This window comes from Giraffa tippelskirchi, chromosome 5 (assembly GCF_054371585.1).
Source record: "Giraffa tippelskirchi isolate mGirTip1 chromosome 5, T2T-mGirTip1v1.2.pri, whole genome shotgun sequence".
Classification (NCBI taxonomy): Eukaryota; Metazoa; Chordata; class Mammalia; order Artiodactyla; family Giraffidae; genus Giraffa; species Giraffa tippelskirchi.
In genome coordinates, this window is record NC_137279.1 from 92,535,823 (window position 1) to 92,555,208 (window position 19,386).

At 44.7% G+C, this 19,386-nt stretch overlaps 1 protein-coding gene across 6 annotated transcripts in view; it reads left to right on the forward strand.

The window, feature by feature from the left end:
- ARHGEF11 (Rho guanine nucleotide exchange factor 11) overlaps positions 1 to 19,386 on the forward strand; it is a 114,021-nt gene that overhangs the window by 60,820 nt on the left and 33,815 nt on the right. For 4 of the 6 annotated variants that reach the window (XM_081494116.1, XM_081494115.1, XM_081494112.1 and 1 more), the window contains exons 2-10: positions 1,624 to 1,712; positions 2,687 to 2,785; positions 5,740 to 5,789; positions 6,142 to 6,199; positions 6,778 to 6,956; positions 7,793 to 7,864; positions 15,169 to 15,214; positions 15,772 to 15,848; positions 17,258 to 17,395. In XM_081494116.1, the coding sequence (XP_081350242.1) occupies positions 1,624 to 1,712; positions 2,687 to 2,785; positions 5,740 to 5,789; positions 6,142 to 6,199; positions 6,778 to 6,956; positions 7,793 to 7,864; positions 15,169 to 15,214; positions 15,772 to 15,848; positions 17,258 to 17,395 (808 nt within the window). Of the gene's footprint in view, positions 1 to 87; positions 121 to 1,623; positions 1,713 to 2,686; positions 2,786 to 5,739; positions 5,790 to 6,141; positions 6,200 to 6,777; positions 6,957 to 7,792; positions 7,865 to 13,155; positions 13,276 to 15,168; positions 15,215 to 15,771; positions 15,849 to 17,257; positions 17,396 to 19,386 lie in introns of all 6 variants that reach the window. The other 2 variants (XM_081494111.1, XM_081494113.1) reach the window with 2 other exon arrangements.

The window sequence follows — 19,386 nt, forward strand, 5'->3', positions numbered from 1 at the left end:
TTTCCTTTCTTCCTCTTCTCCTGCGTCACTCTCTCCTGGGCCCCACGCTTTCTTCTTCCTTGATGTCCTTCTATCTCTGATCCAAAGATCAGCCAGTAAAAAGCAGTCTCACCTGTCCAGGTAAGTGGGGTGCCAGGGTGAGGGGGAAGGAACCCCCCTTTTATATGTAAAAGTTATGTGCTTGTATTGTATTTATTAGTTGAATAGTTAATACCTTCACATGACTTAGAGTTTATACAGTAACAATGAGAAGATAATGGAAAGATTCCAACTCCATCCCTTTGGCCCAGCACAGTTTTCTCCCTCAGAGGCGGCCAATGATATATGTTTGTTTTGTACCCTTCCAGAGATAGTTTGCACGTTTTATATATATGTAAACAAACATGTAAGCAAATCATTTTCTTCTCTCCTACCATCTACATAATTCTGTATCATGTTTTTTTCAATCAACAGCGTTTCTTGGAGACCATTCCTTATCATATATAAAGAGACCCCTCATTCTTTTATAGATGGAAGGCTGTGTCATTATATTGATATCCTGCAGTTTATTTAACCAGTCACCCACCGCAAACACTTAGATTCTTTGCAGTGTTTTGCCTCCACACAAGGGCCTCCGTGAAGACCCTTTTACATAGTCTTTTGCTGGATATGGCTAGGAGATGCCCTCTGGAGGGGCAGCAACTATTGATTAGGAACTGGCAGCTCACTTTTCTAAAAAGGAGAGGCATAGTAAAGATCTGAGCTTCTCCTGTTCCTGCAAGGCCTTATTATTAGATCTGATTTGGTGATCCCTGGTACTTTGAGATTTTAGGGCTGTAATAGTTTTTAAGCAGGATGCCCTAAGCTGGCTGTAGGAATGGGATTGGAATACTACTATCAAACAGATCCAATTTCTGTTCTCTGTGGTATACAAAATAAATGGAATCTCAGAAGCTTGGATCATAATTTTACTCCGCCTTTCTAGAAAAGGGTTCAAATTGCCAGTTGTCCAACAGGTGAAGTTGCCAGTTACCCAACTAAAGGCCTTGTTACCCTCCTAGAGACACTTGTTTTGGAGAGGGATGGAGAGACGAAGCTAAAGTGAGGGCGAGTGTCTCTGCTGCTGCCCTTTCAGTCCTCTGCTGTGTCCTGCAGGCCTGTGTGTGTTTTTGACCCTCCCATCCTTGGCTTGCAGTCTCCCCTTCCTTGCAAATCATCGCCTAAAACTAACCAGCTGTTTGTCTTTTCCTGTCTTTTTCTCGCGTTCATTTTCTCCGCTGCCTCCGTTCTGTCCCATCAGCCCCATTGCAGCCTGGTAAGACCCACCAGCGTGTGTATCTGTGCACACCCTGTTCTTGCTATTGTCTCTTTGTCTCCTGACTCCAGGAAGGGCTATTTCCCTTGACGCCTTGCTGGGTATTAAAGAGATCACGTTTGCTCTGCAAGCCTAGCATTCCAGATAGGTGGTATTGCCCATGGTATAGACATGGCCAATCTCCCACCAGATGGAGCGGGGTACAGAGTGAGAGGGTCAGTCTCTTCTTATGCGAGACTCAGGGCCCCTGTCGACAGAGCTTCCTTCTGCTACAAGGGTGGTCCCTCCCTGCTCAGTTCGTTGATGTGCTTTTCTTACTCTTTCTCCAGGTTAAGCAGCCTGTCTTTGGGAGATTCAGCACCTGAACGCAAGTCCCCTTCTCACCACCGCCAGCCCTCTGACACATCTGAGACAACAGGTAACCTTCTCAGGGCATTAACACATAGGCACAGAGGTGTTCACCCATACAGACAGACCTGCATACCCTAGATATAAGACAACTTAGCCTTTATATTGAGCTCATAATGTGCGCAAGGCATGGTGTTATGTGTTTTTACCAATTGTCTTATTCAGTCCTCTTATCAATTGTAGAAAGTAGATTTTATTATCCCTATCTTACAGATGAGGGAGCTGAGTGGTTAAAAAAATTTCCAAGTGTGCAAACTTGTAAGAGACAAAACCAGGACTTGAAACCAGTGGGGTGTTAGCACTGGAACTCATGCTTTCTCCATTACAGGAAACAGTAACACATACCTTCACAGTGTACAGTATCTAATACATGCCCACAGGGATGGAGTCTGTGGGCAGTTATAGCCTGTCTTCCTTTTTTCCTACGTTCTGTGTGTGATTGTACATGTGGCAAAAGGGGTTTGCTCTAGTCGTTTATCCTTCCCTGAGTTTTGGCACAAGGCCAGCTCTCAGTTGCCCCCATGAATTACCCATCTCTGCAGAGTCAACAAGCACTGGTGTCCCATCTTCTATATTCACTGAACATGATTTGATGGAAAACTTCCAGGGTCACTTAGGCTTCGGTCCCAGGGCTGCTTCTCTGAGACATTAGTCTTCAGCCTGGAGTTGGCCAGGCCCTTTTTTTGGCCAGTCCCACCCAAACAAGCCTAAAAAGAGAGACATGCACAAGAGAAACAAACATCTCAATGCCTCAGAGAGGGGAATTTCTTGTATAGAATACAGAGTAGGTGACAGGGTTTTGTCAATTGCTGAGAAAGGCATGCATTGCAAGAGTGTGTTTGGACAGGCTGTCTCGGGAATCTGGAAAGGCTTTCTGGAGGAAGAAATGCACTAGGGCTCTGCTTGTTTGGCCCTGGCTTGTGTGCACTGACTTTGCAGTGACAGACCCAGCTGAACCTCCTTCTCCTTCTCCCCTCTTGCCAGGTCTTGTTCAACGCTGTGTCATCATCCAAAAGGACCAGCATGGCTTCGGCTTCACAGTCAGCGGGGACCGCATCGTCCTGGTGCAGTCTGTGCGGCCTGGTGAGTGTTGTGTCTCCCTCGCCAACAGTGGACAGTTCTTACAGAGTCACCGTGGATGTGACAGTGCCGTAGGACTTGGAGAACTTGCATGTGCTTTTACTAGAGGCCGGGGCGTCCTGTGGCATGCACGGTTCATTCTAGAACTGGTTCCCTGGGTGCATCTGGGGAAGCCGCCACAATACTAAGCATTTCTAGGGATCACACTCCAGGCTTGATTCCCTGTTGGAAGTGTGAAAAAGGCAAAATAGCCCTCAGGTCATCATGCAGGTGCTGACTGCCCTCCAGGGGAGCTCCTCGTCCCAGGTTGGAAGATGCCATGGAGAAACTGAAGACCCACTTTCTTCTTCTCACCTTCACATGACCTCGCTCCATGCACAGATGGTTACTGTGCTACAGCAGTTCACAGTTGAGGCAGGCACTCTGTTCCAGATGTGTTTGCAGATACAATTACACTAAGTAATAAATGACTGAAAGATGTATGTTGGACAGTACACAAGAAGAAAGAGTCCTTGGAAGGTTGTGTTGGGGTAGTTTTTCGGAAGCATAGGATCTCCTGTCTTATGAGTTTGAGGAGCCTTCTTAGAAGAAAATCAGATTTCAGGAGTAGTTTGAAAGATGGCCATAGAGAACACATTGACGAGATGGGAATTTGGTGGGAAGGGAGTAGAGAGCGGGAGGGCATTGTAAGCAAATCAATTGTGTATGGAAAAGCTTCAGGTATTTCAGAGGTCTATAATGTCCGGTGGTAGAATCGCTGTTGTTAAGTGACCCAGATTGAAGACTATCTATCTATTGAAGGAGATGGGAGTGGCAAAGAATATGAGGCAAGTATCTCTAAAAGGAGTGAACCTCATTAGCAAATGGGATTGGGCCTGGCAGCATGGTACATCCCAGGCAGGAAGAAGAGTACAAGGAAAGGGGTAGGTAATCGGCCAGCATTTTCCTACTAAATACAGTGCAAAATGGGAAGGATATGTGCTTTACATAATTTTGGAAGAAATATTTGGAATTTATTTATGTGAAAGGTGAAAAGAGAATTTCAAATTCATGACCAAATGAGGTATGTGGGCCATACGAGGATATAAATAATTAGCACTCCTTATGTTTGGGGGTTAACTTTTATCAGGGGGAGGTTTGTTTTTCATATCCTAGGGTAGAACTTGGAAAAGAAACTTCTTCTTTGCTTCCATATTCTCTCAAGGTTCCTGGACTAGGGTGAGAGAGAGCGAGTAGGACTGCCAGTAACTTGTACTTTGCCTCTATGATCTCTTTGATAGAGAATGTATGAGGATCCCCTCCAGTGAATTATGAGTTCAGTGCTCCTCCAATTTTTACCCCCTCTTAGGCCTGAGCAGAGTCAGACTCAGAGAGGAAAGAACAAAAGGATGGCTTGCAGTGAAATATGAGTTTTGGAAAATATGTGTATGAGTGTGTATTTTGGGCAGGAGAGAGGAAGAGACCTCATTTGGATTGGCGTCGAAATCACAAGAGTAACAACGCAGTTGTTATTATCTTTTCCAGATTGTAGGCTTCTCAGTTCACCGTTTCTCAAAGTGTAGTCTGTGCTCTGCTCCATCAGAATCACCTCGGCCCTTAGGATGATTCAAATCCTCATTCCAGGGCCCAAGTCCTGAAGTCCTGGATCACTCTCTGACAAGAGGGCCAAGGAATATGCTTTCTGACAAATTCTTCTGGTGATTCTCATGCTTACTGAAGTCTATAACTTCTGTAATTCCTTTACTCTGAAAAGTTTAAATTTTTTTTAATCACTAAGTTGTGAGTGTTTCATGCATTCAGGCAAAATCACTCTTCCTCTAGATGACCATGTAAACGAGAGTTTTCAAGCTAGTACTTTTCCCACAAATAGCACAATTTAGATTGGGTAGTCTGGGTCCCAATACTGAAAAGCCAAATTGGAATGTAGTCATCACTGTAATTTCTCTTTTTGAACTAGAAACATATAGATGTGCTTTGTGGGAGTTTTGTTTTGATCAGACGAATGCAACTTACGGATTTAATGATCATCGGGGCAAATTTACAAAAAACATAGTTTTTATGCTTCTCACGAACTTATTTCAACGTAAGTGTTGCCTGTGCTTTCTGAGGGGTCTTTAAACTAGAGTATTTAAACTAGGACTCTAACTCATTTAAAACTACATTTTGCCCTCCATATCCGCGAGTTTCGAATCTGAGAATTCTACATCCATAGATTCAACCAACTGTGGCTCAAAATTTCCATCTGCAGTTGGTCAATCATCAGATGTGAAACCAGAAGGTATTGTACTATGCCATTTTAAGTAAGGGACTTGAGCATCTGCAGGAGGTCCTAGAATTAATCCCCAGTGGATACCCAGGGACGACTATACATGGTAGTCAGAACCGCTGTGGCTGCAGAACCATTTTTTAACAGAAAATAAAGCAGTGATCATTATCTTCCTTAATGCTAGGAACACCCAGAATGTCTTTATGAACCTCTCAGGGCTTAGGGACCACGATTTGAAAACTCTTGTTGCAATTCTTTTCTCATATTCCTCTTAATAATTACTTCAACAGTTATTTAATACAGTAAACTCGTTCTTCCCACTGGATAATAGAAATAAACTCTTATTTGACCTTGGAACATATCCAGACACATTCAAATAAAGCACACACTGCTCTCCCTGGAGTCTGGCCCTGCCTCTCTGCCAGTGTGGCCTGGCTCTCAGAGGAGAAGTCTGCTTCTGAGCCAGGTGGCAGAAAGAACAGGAGATGTGACCTCGGATAGTCCAGTCTAGCTCAAAGGTAGTTGTGGCACTGGGGCAGAATAGGATACGCACCCAGCACGTGAAATACTTAACGCAGAGGTGAGAAGAGATTTGAGGGAGAAGGTGATTTGGCAGGTTCACGGGTGGAAATTCAGTGACCTCTGCAAAGGTGGTGGGTCTCCACTGACCAGGCCTTCTGCTTCCTCACAGGAGGTGCAGCCATGAAAGCCGGTGTGAAAGAAGGTGACCGGATCATCAAAGTGAGTGAAGTTCCCTCTCTGGGCGCCACCCCTGGCAGGGGAGGGGGAGTGCAGGGTCACTTCTGGCCTTGGCCTGTCCTATACACTTCTGTTTTCAAAGCATCTGTCATCAGCCACTGACCAGGAGGCTGGTACCATGAGAATGATCAGTATACCGTGACAGAGAGTGGGGACTAAGATAGCTGGGTTCCATATTCTAGGCCCTTCTTGACTGTGACTAAGTTCTGTAACAAGTTTCACTATACTAAAGAGCCCTGATAAATGGCTCCCTAAAGGAGCGGCTTTGACCTAGGAGAACGATCCCCTGGGCTTCTACTGCCATTACTCAGCCATGTCATTTGTCCTGCAACAGGTGAACGGCACCATGGTGACCAATAGCTCACACCTGGAGGTGGTGAAGCTCATCAAATGTGAGTTGGAAAGAGGTGACAATGAAAGAAAGTCGGGGAGCAGATGGACTGGGGGTACAGGGGGAAGCAGGCCTGTTGACCCAGCAGGGTTCCTCTGTAGACGTGGGAGGCGGCTAAAGTCTTTAATCTTGGCCTGATCATCATAGACTGCCATGGTTCCCTACTGTCATTTCAGGTGGAGACGCTATTAATCTCTCATCCGACATGTTTATTTTTCTACCCATCTTTGCACTACCTTTTAGATCATGTTCTACTAAGACCAGGTCTCACTCAAATACCGCTCACTCCCCTCTCCCAGTCCTGGGAAACAAGGGACTGAGTGGGCAGCTCCCAAGTAGTTGTGGGTGGGGTTTTGGCTGAGGTCTCTGCCTGAGGAAAGGGAAAGAAAGGAGCCTTGTGCTGATGCAGGATGGAAGGACAGGAATTAGAGAACAGGTGGGGCATTAAAAGTGAGGAGAACTTGACCTACAGAATTATAAGCTTAATGGAAGGAGAAGGGAGAACTCCCTCCTTTGTACCTGAGTGTCTGCTGTTGCAAACAGTACCACTTGAGCAGCCCTCTGTTTGTCTTCCTCCAGCTGGTGCCTATGTTGCTCTCACTCTCCTGGGCTCTTCGCCCTCATCCGTTGGTGTCTCTGGGCCCCAGCAGGACCCAGCCCCAGCAGGAGCTCCCCGAGTCACCCCGGTGATACCACCACCACCACCTCCTCCACCTCTGCCACCTCCACAGCGCATCACAGGACCCAGACCTCTGCAGGTAACGGTCCTCCTGCTCCTCTCCTCATTCTGGTTTCCCTTTGAAGAGCTGCCCGTTGGAATGGAAGCAGGTTAAATCGAATGGCATGCCAGTAGGAAGAGATAAGAAAAAGAACTATATGAAGGCCATCAAAAAGTGGAACAAAATGAGAACTGCATTAAAAGGGCATTTCATGTCCTCCTTCCATGTAAGTGCATGTGCGGTTTATCAGGCAGCAGCATGCAGTGTCTTTCCTGTGTGCGTGCAGAGCTCGAAGGAGGCCCTTTGAGAGTGTTCCTCCCCATCACGGCGAGGGTGCACACCTCCAGGCATGGTCAGAGGAGGCTGTAAAGACTGTTAACAGTCACTGTTGCAAAGGTGTGGAATAAGTCAAGGAGTAAAGGAGAGGCTTCCTGGGAAAAGGATGGCCTGGAGGAATGAAATATGGAGCCCAGTCTATAGGGGAGAGAATCAGGAAAGAGCAAGACTAGTAGGGGGAGAACCCAAGGACCAGGGTGACCTGTGTGAGGAGTTAAAAAAGGACTAGAGGCAGATAGTAATAGGGAACAGGATTTTCCGATTGGAAAGAAGACTGACCAGCAAGTCCTAGAAGACTTTAGAGAGCAGTTTGATACCAGATGTGATTATAGTCGGGGTTTCTAGGAAGTTAGGAGTGAAATCAAAATAAGATTTTATGTTTATTGAATTCCAGTGAGATAGTGAGTGTTATACAAAACATTCTTACAATCCAGGTTGTCCCATCATAGCTTTCCTTGCCTAGGAATCATCTGGTAGAGGAGAATAAAGCTATTGATTTGGTCCCCAACTCTCACTCCTGTCATGTTTTCCACTCTTAGGATCCCGAATTTCAAAAACATGCCACCCAGATCCTTAGGAATATGCTGAGACAGGAGGAAAAAGAGTTACAGGTAAGGTCACTGCTGAGGGTAGACTGGCCATTGCCTTAATGAAATAATACTTTATCAAAGCAATCTACCAAAGTGTACAACTTAATTTGCAGGCCATACGCTATCACAGGAAAACCTTAATGTCAAACCTCAGGACCTCTAAAGAATTGTCATAGGCCAGTGGAATTTGTTAAAGCAGAATTTGACTGATGCAGAGATATTTCCAGGCCTGGGCAATGATGTGCAGGGAGAACAAGAAGTTTAATTTGGCTGGAAGGAAGCAATCAGATTCCAATAATAGCTGTGGCTTACAGCAAGCTCCTGGCCCCTTCATTTCAGTTCTGTTGTGCCCACTGTATGTAAAGCATTGTTTTAATTCCTAAAAGATTAGATAGTTCTTGCTCTCAACATGTTCACAATCTCCTAGGGAAAATTCATATTGCAGTAGGAAAGAGAGTGGGAGGGACAAGGAAGAGAGCAGATTATTATTATTAATTAATAATGGGAGATGTGAGGGAAACTTCACTGAAAAGATTGTATTTCAGCTGGGCCTTGAAGAGTAGGGCTTCAATAAGCCAAAGAGATGGGGAAGAGAATGCTGAGAATGGACAGCATAGGTCCAAGGCACCAAGACATGAAAATATACTCATTTACTTAACAAACATAAGTTCCTGCTGTGTGCTAGATACTGTGTGTGCTGCAGTGGAGGTGGGGACCAGTGCTAGGGACAAAGGTTAGAATGGTTATAATTATAAAGATAAGTGAGAGATGAACCTTTCCTTTGAGGAGTTTATAGTCTAGTAGAATATCAATGGATGAATGAAGGAAGAGTTGCATTGCAGTATAATAAGTGCTGATACTGATATTTTGACACATGTCATAGAGTAATCAAGATAGTGTGGTACTGGTATAAGGATAGACCTGTAAATCAGTGAAATAGAATTCAGAGTCCAGAGATTGACCCATACATCTGTGGGCAATTGGTTTTTGAAAAAGTGTCAAGATAGTTCAGTGAAGAAAGAATAGTCTTTTCAACAAATGATTCTGGGACAACAGGATATCTGTGTGAAGAATGAGTTTGGATTCTTATCTTACACAGTAAATAAATTTAAACACAGTAAATAAAATTTAAGTCAAAATGGATCAAAGACTTAAATCAGAGTTAAAACTTTTTAAGAACTATAAAACTCTTAGTAGAAGACATGGCTGTTTATTCCTTGATAAACCACTTGGACTAGATAGTGGTTTCTTAGCTGTGACACCAAAAGCATAAATAACCAAAAAAAAAAAGAAAATATAAATTAGACTTCATCAAAATTGAAAACTTTTGTGCGTCAAAGGACACTATCAAGAAAGTAAAAAGACAACCACAGAATAGGAGAAAATACTTGCAGCTCATACAGGTCTCAGTTCAGTTGCTCAGTCTTGTCCAACTCTTTGCGGCCCCATGGACCGCAACACGCCAGGCCTCCCTGTCCATCACCAAATCCCAGAGTTTACCCAAATTCGTGTCCATTGAGTCAGTGATGCCATCCAACCATCTCATCCTCTGTCGTCCCTTTCTCCCGCCTTCAATCTTTCCCAGCATCAGGGTCTTTTCCAGTGAGCCAGTTCTTCGCATCAGGTGACCGAAGTATTGGAGTTTCAGCTTCAACATCAGTCCTTCCAATGAACACTCAGGACTGATCTTTAGGATGGACTGGTTGGATCTCCTTGCAGTCCAAGGGACTCTCAAGAGTCTTCTCCAACACCACAGTTCAAAAGCATCAATTCTTCAGTGCTCAGCTTTCTTTATAGTCCAGCTCTCACATGCATACATGACTACTGGAAAAACCATAGCCTTGACTAGATGGGCCTTTGTTGGTAGAGTAATGTCTCTGCTTTTTAATGTGCTGTCTAGGTAGATCATAACTTCCTTCCAAGGAGTAGGCGTCTTTTTAATTTCATGGCTGCAGTCACCATCTGCAGTGGTTTTATATCTCAAAAAAATAAAGTCTGCCACTGTTTCCACTGTTTCCCCATCTATTTGCCATGAACATATAGGTCTAGCACCTGAATATGTAATAGATACTTAAAAATCAACCCAGTTTAAAAGTTGGCTAAGGATTTGAGTAGACAGTCCAATAAAGAAGACATACAAATGGCCAGTAAACGCCTGAAAAGGTGCTGAGTATCATTAGTCATTAGAAAGAGGCCAACCAATACTTCAAGATACCACTGCACACCCACTTGGATGGCCAGAGCCAAAATAACAGTTGCTGGTGAAAATGTGGAGAAATTGGGGAAATGTTTGTTTATATTTTGTCTACGTATTCACTATCCTACTCTACTCCCACTGTTGATGTGAAAATGTAAAACGGTACAGCCAGTTTGGCAGTTCTTCAAAATGTTGAACACAGAAATAAGATCTGTCAACTCCACGAACCTAAGTATATACCCAAGAGAGTTCCAACGCATAGAACCTGTTATGTGAACATTCATAACAGCATTTATTAATTACATAATAGCCAAAAGGTGGAAACCACCCAGATTCTCATTAACTGATGTGTAGATGAACAAAATATGTTCTCTCCATAAAATGGGATATTATTCAGCCATATGAAAGAGTGAGGGGCTGATGGCATGCTTTGATATGGAAGAATCCTGAAAACATACCAATTGAGAGAAGCCAGACACCAAAGGCCACATATTGTATGATTCCATTTATGTGCAAGTCCAGAAGAGGTAGATCCATAAAAACAGAAAATAAATTAGTGGTTGCCAGGAGATGGAGGAAGGGAGAAATTGGGAGTGACTACCTTCTTGTAGGGTTGAAGGAAGTATTGTGGAATTAGATAGTAGAGATGTTTGTACAGCTCTGCATATACTAAAAATCACTGAATTATATACTTTAAAATGGTGAATTTATGTGAATTATATGTCTATAATAATTTTTAAATTGTTTAAATTATAAAAATTTTAAATTATTTTAAAGTAATTTAAATATTTTTAAAATGCCATTAAAGCCCTAAGGAAGGACTAATTAATTATACAATGATTAGAGAAGGTTCATGAGATGACATTTCAGTTGGGCTCAGTCTGTTTCACTCTGGAAAGTGCTTTGGGCCTTCAGTAACACGATGAGCTTGAAGTTTATTCTGAAAGCAGTGGTAATTGATCCAAGGATTTGAGTAGGAGAGTGATCATATCTTCAAATCAGTGTTCTTTAGAAAAGTGTATTAAGTGGATTGATACATAAGGAAACCTTCTCAGAGGCTGTTACAGTAGATAAGAAATGTATCAACTAGAAGGGAGAAGTAAAGGAGAAAAAAGAAAAGATAGCCCCAAGTTTGGGTGCCTGGATAGATGGTGATGCCATTGATGGAGTGAGACAGAGGATAGGAGAAGGATTTAGGGGAAAGAAATGGTGGTCAGCTTTGGATGTACTGAGTTTAAAGCAGCCATGGGAGGTTCAGGTAAAAAGACCATCCCCCATGCACATGGAGATAACAAGGATGAACCTCAGAAGAAAAGATTGGATTTTGAAATATTGATAGAGATTCGGGTAGCCTCAGCATACAGGTGGCAGTTGAAATTGGGGACTAGATGATATCACCCAGGACAGAGAAGAGGAAAGAGCTGAGGGTGGAATTTCAGAGCTTCTGTGCTTCTGTGACACACTGCATCAACCTCTAAACAGTTGCTGCTGTATTTGTATTTTAATTATTTGTTTGTCATCCTCTATTGGACTGAGTTCCTGAAGGCCAGGACCTTGCCTACGCTGGTATATTCCTCCTGCACAGCTGGCACAGGGCCTGGCATGTGTCAGCTCTCTGTAGATGTTTGCAGAGCTGAAGGCTCACCTAGATTTAAGAGAGGAGGCTGGGGTAAAGCTACAGCTGCGGGGGAGGGGTGTGACCCAAGTCAGTGTCAAGATGAGAAGTCAGAAGAGGACAGCATTTTGAGGAGGTGGGTATTTAAAGAGCTCTGGAGAGATGAGGACTAAGAAGAAATCACTGGATTTCAGAAGAGCATGGTGATGGGAGGAACTAAACTGTGTATGTTGGTGAGTGACTAGAAGACTGAGAAGCCTGGGCTCTACATAGAGACTTCTGTTTGGAAGCATGTTGGCTATAAAAGGAGGGAGAAAAGAATGAGGCAGTGGCTTGAAGACTAATCAGAGTTGATGGAGAAGGTTTTGGTGTAGTAGTTTGTTTCGTTTTAGGACAGGAAACTTGAGCTTTTTTATAGGATGAAGGGAAGGAGCCACTAGAATGAGGAAACTTTGAGGATATGTAAATGATGCCCAAGAGGAGCCCGAGGCTGTTGGAGGCACTAACCTTGTACAGGATTTAGACAGAGTTTCTCTTCTAAGGCAGAGGGTAAGGGTAGCTGCGGATGCTTTGAAATGGAGTGAAGTTGGGAACATTATTACCAGATGATATCTGCAGACTAAGAGGAGGGCTGAGGGCTTGAGAGACATGGAGAAGAAACAGTAAGTATGAGGGGTCACAGGGAGGCTCCAGATGAGCTTGGAGAAAATGTGCACCCAATGTCTATGTAACTATTTAACCCACCAGCTTCATCAAGCATTTCCTATTGTAGTAAAATAATAATAGCTGCCGTGCATTCAGTCAAGTAGTTAGGCACCAGACCTTCTACTCAGCACTTTACATACATAATCTCATTCATAGCCTACGTCCATCCCCAGAGGCAGGTACCACATCTCCATTTGATCTATGAGGACGTAGTCAAGCTTGCCCAGGTCTACACAGCTAGTAAGTAGAGGTGCCAGCATTCAAAGGCAGGCCTTCCTGACTGCAAAGCCCAAGCTGTGTGCTAAAAGGATGCTAGATAAGTGTCAGTGGTTCCCAGCTCCAGGGCTGGGGGACGGGGGTGCTGGCTTCCTTGGTCCATGCTTCTTCATCTCAGCTCCTGTGGTTCTCACTGTGTTTGTTTCCTCCTTAGCATTTTCTGTGTGTGCTGGTCTGGTCAGTCACTTAAATATCTGACTCTTGAGTAGCAGTCAAGGAAGACCTCATTTAGCATGTAGGCCTGAAGAACAAGTCAGATCAGGACTGGCCTTTGTGTTGTGTTGTCTCTCTGCCATTGCTTCCTGTGTTCTGTTTCTCACCACGTGGCCCTCTTCTTGCTCCTGAGTGCTGGTGAAATGACACGCACCTCCTCAGAGGCAGAGATCTCCTTTCTCTCCCCTTTGTTTTGGGATAACTGCCTACTCTCCCCACTGGTGAGTTGTCCATTCTCTACTAACCGCTCCTCTGCCTTTTCCCCTCCTCCTTGTCCTCCTCGCCCCCCGCCCACCCCACCCCCAGCGTATCTGTGAGGTGTATAGCCGGAACCCCGCCAGCCTGCTGGAAGAGCAGATCGAAGGCGCCCGGCGGCGAGTCACTCAGTTACAGCTGAAGATCCAGCAGGAGACTGGTGGCTTAGTGGTGAGTGATGGTAGGCTGAGCTCTAGGAAGGGCACGTGCAGGTGGACGGAGGGGAGCATGAGGGAGAAGGCTAGGACAGAGGCTTCCCGAGTCACCCAGGACCCTGGGGTTGAACCAGTGTGTGTTTAGTGTTTCACAAAGAAACAGAGGTCAGCAGTTCTTCAATTAGCACCGCAGAGACTGAGCACTGTCCTGACACTTGGGACCCCATGAAAAGGGATAGCCTGTTTCTTGCCCTCCAGCAGCTTATAGTTGCAATGGAAATGGAAAGAAATATGCAGTAAATCAGACTGTCAGCTTTAATTTGCTGATTATCCATCGCCTGCTGGGTAGTTGCCTCATAGCTGAGGTATATTCCAACACTTAATTTTACTCATTATTCATCTGATAGCTTTTCCTGTCACCTCGCCCTCCAGTAACAGGTCTTCTCAAAGTAACGTGAGCACTTTTAAAAGTCAGCCTAAGTAAAGGGACCCCAGGCAGTTGAGAGGGATCTGTAGTGGCAGCTAACCACACTGTGCAGGAAATCCTAGGGAGGAGATGCTTCCTTATCTGTCCTAGTCAGGGACTTGACTCTTCATTAGTGTCTTACTTCTGTCCATCAGGCCTTCATTCTTTGGGTAAATAAGAAGTAACTCTCCAAACGCTTTAAGATCTCCAAGAATAATATTTGCCAAAATCAATAGAAATTATTTGAGGATTATCTACTTTCTTTTTCAGAACATCCAGATCAAAAAAGTCTGGGAAACACAAGCTAAACAAATTAAAACTTTTACTTTCTGAAGAATTTCTCAGTATCACATGGTTGATAGAAGCTCAGGTTTAGGATTTAGACCATCTGGATTTACCTCCCAGCTATAGTGCTCTCCAGCTTTAAGACTCTTGGGCAAGTGACTCAGTGATTCCCTGGGAGGGGACTTCCCCGATAGTCCAGTGGTTAAGAGTTCACCTCCCAATACAGTGGGGGTACGGGTTCAACCCCAGGTCAAGGAGTTAAAATCCCACATGCCCTGTGGCCAAAAAACCAAAACATGAAACAGAAGCAATACTGTAACAAGTTCAATAAAGGCTTTAAAAAAATAAAAATAATAATCCCTGGGAGCCTTGGTGTCCTCATTTATGAAATGGAGATACGGCAGGATCTGCCTGATGGTGTCACTGTCAGAATTAAAGGATGCCCTCAGGACGGGGCCAGTGTGTGTCTGCTGCTGCCGCTGCCTCTATGCTCATGTGCTGTGTAAGTGATGAGTCTGAAACACTCAGCTTGGAATCTGGGGGTCTGAGCGTCAACCTTGGCTTTATAGTTTACCTGCTGTGTAGCTTGGGCAAGTTACTTAAGGTCTCTGGGCTTCTGTTTCCTCATTTATAACATGGGAGTACTATACCTGCCTCCGAGTTGTTAAAAAAAAAAACAGTAAATGAGATATAGACAAGAGTGCTTCATAAACAGTAAAGCATTAGCAACATTATTCCCTCCACAGTGGCTGGTCAGCCTCAGGCCAATGCCTGTCAGTCTTCAAAGATGTTTAGAGGCAGAGCTTTGCATCTGCGGGAGCTTTTCATACTCCTTGATGGTTCGGAAGTTCTTTCAGTGACGAGCCCAACTGAGGCAGTAGATGCTTTGAGGTCCAGGGTGAGAAATCAAGTAAGTTTTTAGAATTTTACCACTAGTAAAGCTCCCTTTTCACCATTAGGGGTCACCATTCTCCTCAAATTGTACAGATGAAGCAATAGCTCTTCTAACTGGGCATTTGTAAGGCAATGAAGCAGAAGAGGCCACTAATTGTAAGCAGATGTTATCTGCTGAGACTGAGGGAAGGGTTGATTGAAGGAAAACAGTAGGGGGAGAGGTTCACAGCATTTGCCCTCCCTCCAGACCTCTCTTCTTTTTAGGACATACTTCCAGTATATGGTGACATCAGCCAGAGATCGTCAGAAGGTGAGTCCCCACAGCATCCCTTTTTTCCCTGGTACATCTCCAGTTAACATTTCTTATCTATCATCCTCTCCCTTTGGGGCAAATTCAGGGGGTAAAATACAGTCCCTGCCTCCAAGAAATAGAGTAATAAGAGAAAGCAGTCCAAGTGACAGGGAAACGAATGTCTAACCAATAGCCCGGGATAGATAAGTGCCGAGGAGATGCTAGAATGATGGTGGCCCAGACAACAGCGTGCCTGGCAGCTTGGAGCTCAAGAGATGCTGACATAAGAAGAAATGGATGGGAACCAGAAGAGGGTAGGGATGAGCTGAGGGCTAGGACTTGTTGGGAGGTAGAGCTATGGAGGATTATTCTAGAAGATGACATGGCCTGGGCACAGATGTGCAGATAGGTGAAAGCTAGGTGTCAAAAGTCTCAGGAGAGCTAAAGGGAAACTGGGAAAGGCAGGCCGGTGGCAGCTTCGCCCTCCTGCCCTGGGCACAGGTTCCCGGAATAAAGACCCTTCTCTCCCCTAGGCCACAGCTCCCTCCTTACCGTGTAAACTCTTTCCTTCCCAGGCCGACTCTCTCTGGATTCCCAGGAAGGGGATAGTGGCTTGGACTCTGGCACAGAACGCTTTCCTTCCCTCAGCGAGGTGAGTGCCCAGGTGGCAGGGAGCCCCATTTAAAACCATGCATTCAACGTTCCTTCTCTGGGCATCGATAGGTTCTCTGCTCACCACAGGCACCGAGGCCTCTAGCTTGTCATCTGGGCCCTCTGCTGTAATTCTGGTTCCAAGGGTTTTAGTCATTCTGTTCTGAGTTCTAAAGAAAAAGGGGGGTTAAATGCATCCTACATGCAAGATCATCAAATCTGGCTTCTATTTTATCATAGTCAACTCTGTTATATAGAGTCAGGTGTAGAGAGAGAGGCTGTAGCATTAATTGTAGCAAGCCTTGTTTCAGTGTAAGAGAACAGAGACAGAAATTCTGTATAACACTGACTGAACCAAAAACACATCTCCACCTGGGTGCAGATAGCATCATCTTAGCAATGGCACCCCACTCCAGTATTCTTGCCTGGAAAATCCCATGGACAGAGGAGCCTGGTAGGCTACAGTCCATGGGGTCACTAAGAGTTGGACACAACTGAGCGACTTCACTTTCACTTTTCACTTTCATGCACTGGAGAAGGAAATGGCAACCCACTCCAGTATTCTTGCCTGGAGAATCCCAGGGACGGGGGAGCCTGGTGGGCTGCCGTCTATGGGGTCGCACAGAGTCGGACACGACTGAAGCGACTTAGCAGCAGCAGCAGCAGAGTAATACAGCGAACTCGGCCTAATCGGAAGTGGCAGCTTCTCTTTCTTAGTCATAGATCTTTTACTTGAACAGCTTGTCTTCTCTGGAGTGGTCAGAAGAGCTTTGGACACCAGGCTTTGGCCTCAAAGGTGGTCTTCTAGGTGTTCTCAGTCTGCATATATTAATTACAGATATGAACTGGGAATATAAAAATTAGAGTGAATGGAAGAAGTAATAACAGTCTTATCAAAATATTTACTTAGCCAGCTTAATGAAATAAGTAATTGAAAGCATGTTTAAAACCTGATTTTAAATAATGGTTGGAATTTTATTTCTTTACTGCTCCTGCCCGTTTATGGGAATATGAAGAATGTATGTGGAAGGCTCAGTATGTCGGAAAGACACTGAAGGCGAGAAGGGTCCTAAATAATCCGCAGTAGACATACCCCTGCAGGCTCCACGTCTGGAAGCAGTGGGGCCTAGTGCAGTGGGGTGAGGCTGCCTGGGGAATGCTGCATGACTAACTATCTGATCTTCAGCAAGTCCTGGAGCCTCTCCAAGTCTTAGTTTCTTTGTGCGAGAAGTGGGAGGAATAATAGCTTCTACCTCAGGGCTGTTGTAAGCATTAAATGAAGTAATACACAACCAAGGGCTAGTATAATGCCAGGCACAGAGTAAGTACTAAATTTTTATTAGCCGATGAGCAGAGCCCTGAGGGTCTTCTGGGTGAGTTTCTTTCTCACAGAGTCCTCTGTTCCTCTAGTCCTTGGTGAATCGGAACTCGGTACTGTCAGATGCTGGGCTGGACAGTCCTCGAACCTCCCCTGTGATCATGGCCCGGCTGGCGCAGCACCACCGGCGGCAGGGCTCAGATGCACCAGGTCCCCCCAGCAGTGACCAGGTGGGTGACCAGAGCCACTCTGGGCTTTTTCCTCTCCCTCTTTTCAGAACTGGGCTCCCCACACACGGCCTTGGATAATCAGACTGAACCCCTGTTTAGAGGTAGACACTGACTAAAGGACAGATAGTGAAGGAAGAACATGGTATAAATACATACATGGGAGAACAGCTGTCTTGAGTTTTTGGGTGAAGAGTCAGTGAATACCTCTGTAGGGAAGTGATGTCCAAGGAGCAGATTGCTGCTCTTTATTTTAATGTCTGTATAGAATAGATTTGTTCAGTGTTTCCCCAGAATAGTAATTTTCAACCTTCTGTTTCTTTAGCAAAGTTCCTTTCTTGAGTAAAATCTTATTATTTGGCACCCTAATATAGAGAACACATTAAAGCTCACTACCTGGAACTTTTCCTAATCAACCACCCCACTTTGGCCCCCGACCTCAGGAGTACTTCTCTGGAGCCCTAAGGTTCTGCAAAACCTGATTTGAAAGCTACTACTTTCAAGGGTAACTAGGTCCAGGGGGAGATTTCAGGGAGACAGGTTTTGGCTCCATGCAAAAAGCTTGCGAAGAATCTGAGCTGTAAGACAATGGAATGGTCTGACTTGAGAGCCAGGGAATTGCCTGTCATTGTTCAGGCAGAAGCTCAGTCATTCCCTGTTAGAGACACTGGCAAGAAAGCTCTTGAGTTTTGTAAAGCCTCCTAAAATTCTTTAAAGGTTCTTAAAATTCATCTGCTACCACCATAATTTTTTTCCATCTCCTCATACTAACTGTATAATGTTACTTAATATTTTTGTCTACGCTAACTTCTTAAAACTTAAGTTTATTTTTAAAGGAAATCTGCCATTACCTTATGTTAAAACAAGCATCATACACTATTTGATGCTCTAGTCCTCCCTGTAGAATCGAGTTTAGTTACTTTCAGGTCTTGGAGGGGAAAAGCAGGGAAGTGGATCGCACATGTGTTACAGTGCTTGGTGCACCAGCTGCTGTGCTATTTCCTTTAGGAAAAAAAATTCTAATTTAATTGTCACCACCAGAAAAGGCGACAGGCATGAAAATCTTTATTCAGTGAGAAACTGAGACAGAGAAAGGTTAAGGGACCATCCAGAGACTCAGCTTGCTAATGGCAGCATCAGACTAGAATTTGGTTTTCCTGAGCCCCAGTGCAGAACTGCCTCCTGTCCTGGACTCTTTGATGACCTCTCCCACTTCTGTACACCCCACTCCCCCTTAGTAGTACTATAGGGCCAAGGCAAGGAGGTCAGGCGCACATCCTGTTCTTAAAGGAAGTTTTACTTTAGGTGGCTAATAAGAGCAGGTGTGGAATAATTGGTCTCAGAGTCCTTTTCCTCCTTCTCTGAACTTGTTTCAACTTGGAACGCTATTTAAATTGTTATTTTTGAGTGATAAGAGCACATATAGTATAATTCCAGTTTCTTAATAACAATTTATGTTAGTAAGAACACAGGTGCAAACCTATACCGTCCATGAAACTGTCAGCAGCTAGGGGGTAGAATCATAGGGAATTCAAACTTTGTTATATAATTCTGCAATATTTGATAGGAAATGGCAACTCACTCCAGTATTCTTGCCTGGAGAATCCCATGGACAGAGGAGCCTAGCGGGTTATAATCCATGGGGTCACAGAGTCAGACATGAATGAGCAACAGAGCGCGCGCACACACACACGTAACCTCTACCCATGGGGTCACAGAGTCAGACATGAATGAGCGACAGAGCGCATGTGCGCGCGCGCACACACACACACACACACACACACACACACACACACACGTCACAGAGTCAGACATGAATGAGCGACAGAGCGCGCGCACACATGTAACCTCTACAATGGGTTCAGGATGAGCTGCTCAGCCACTGCTTTTCTTGGAAGAGGCTGACAAGCTCTTAGATTGAATCCCCAGCAGTTTTCACACAACCTGAGTACCGCTGCCATAGAAACCCCAGGTAGCACTAGTGATAAGGAACC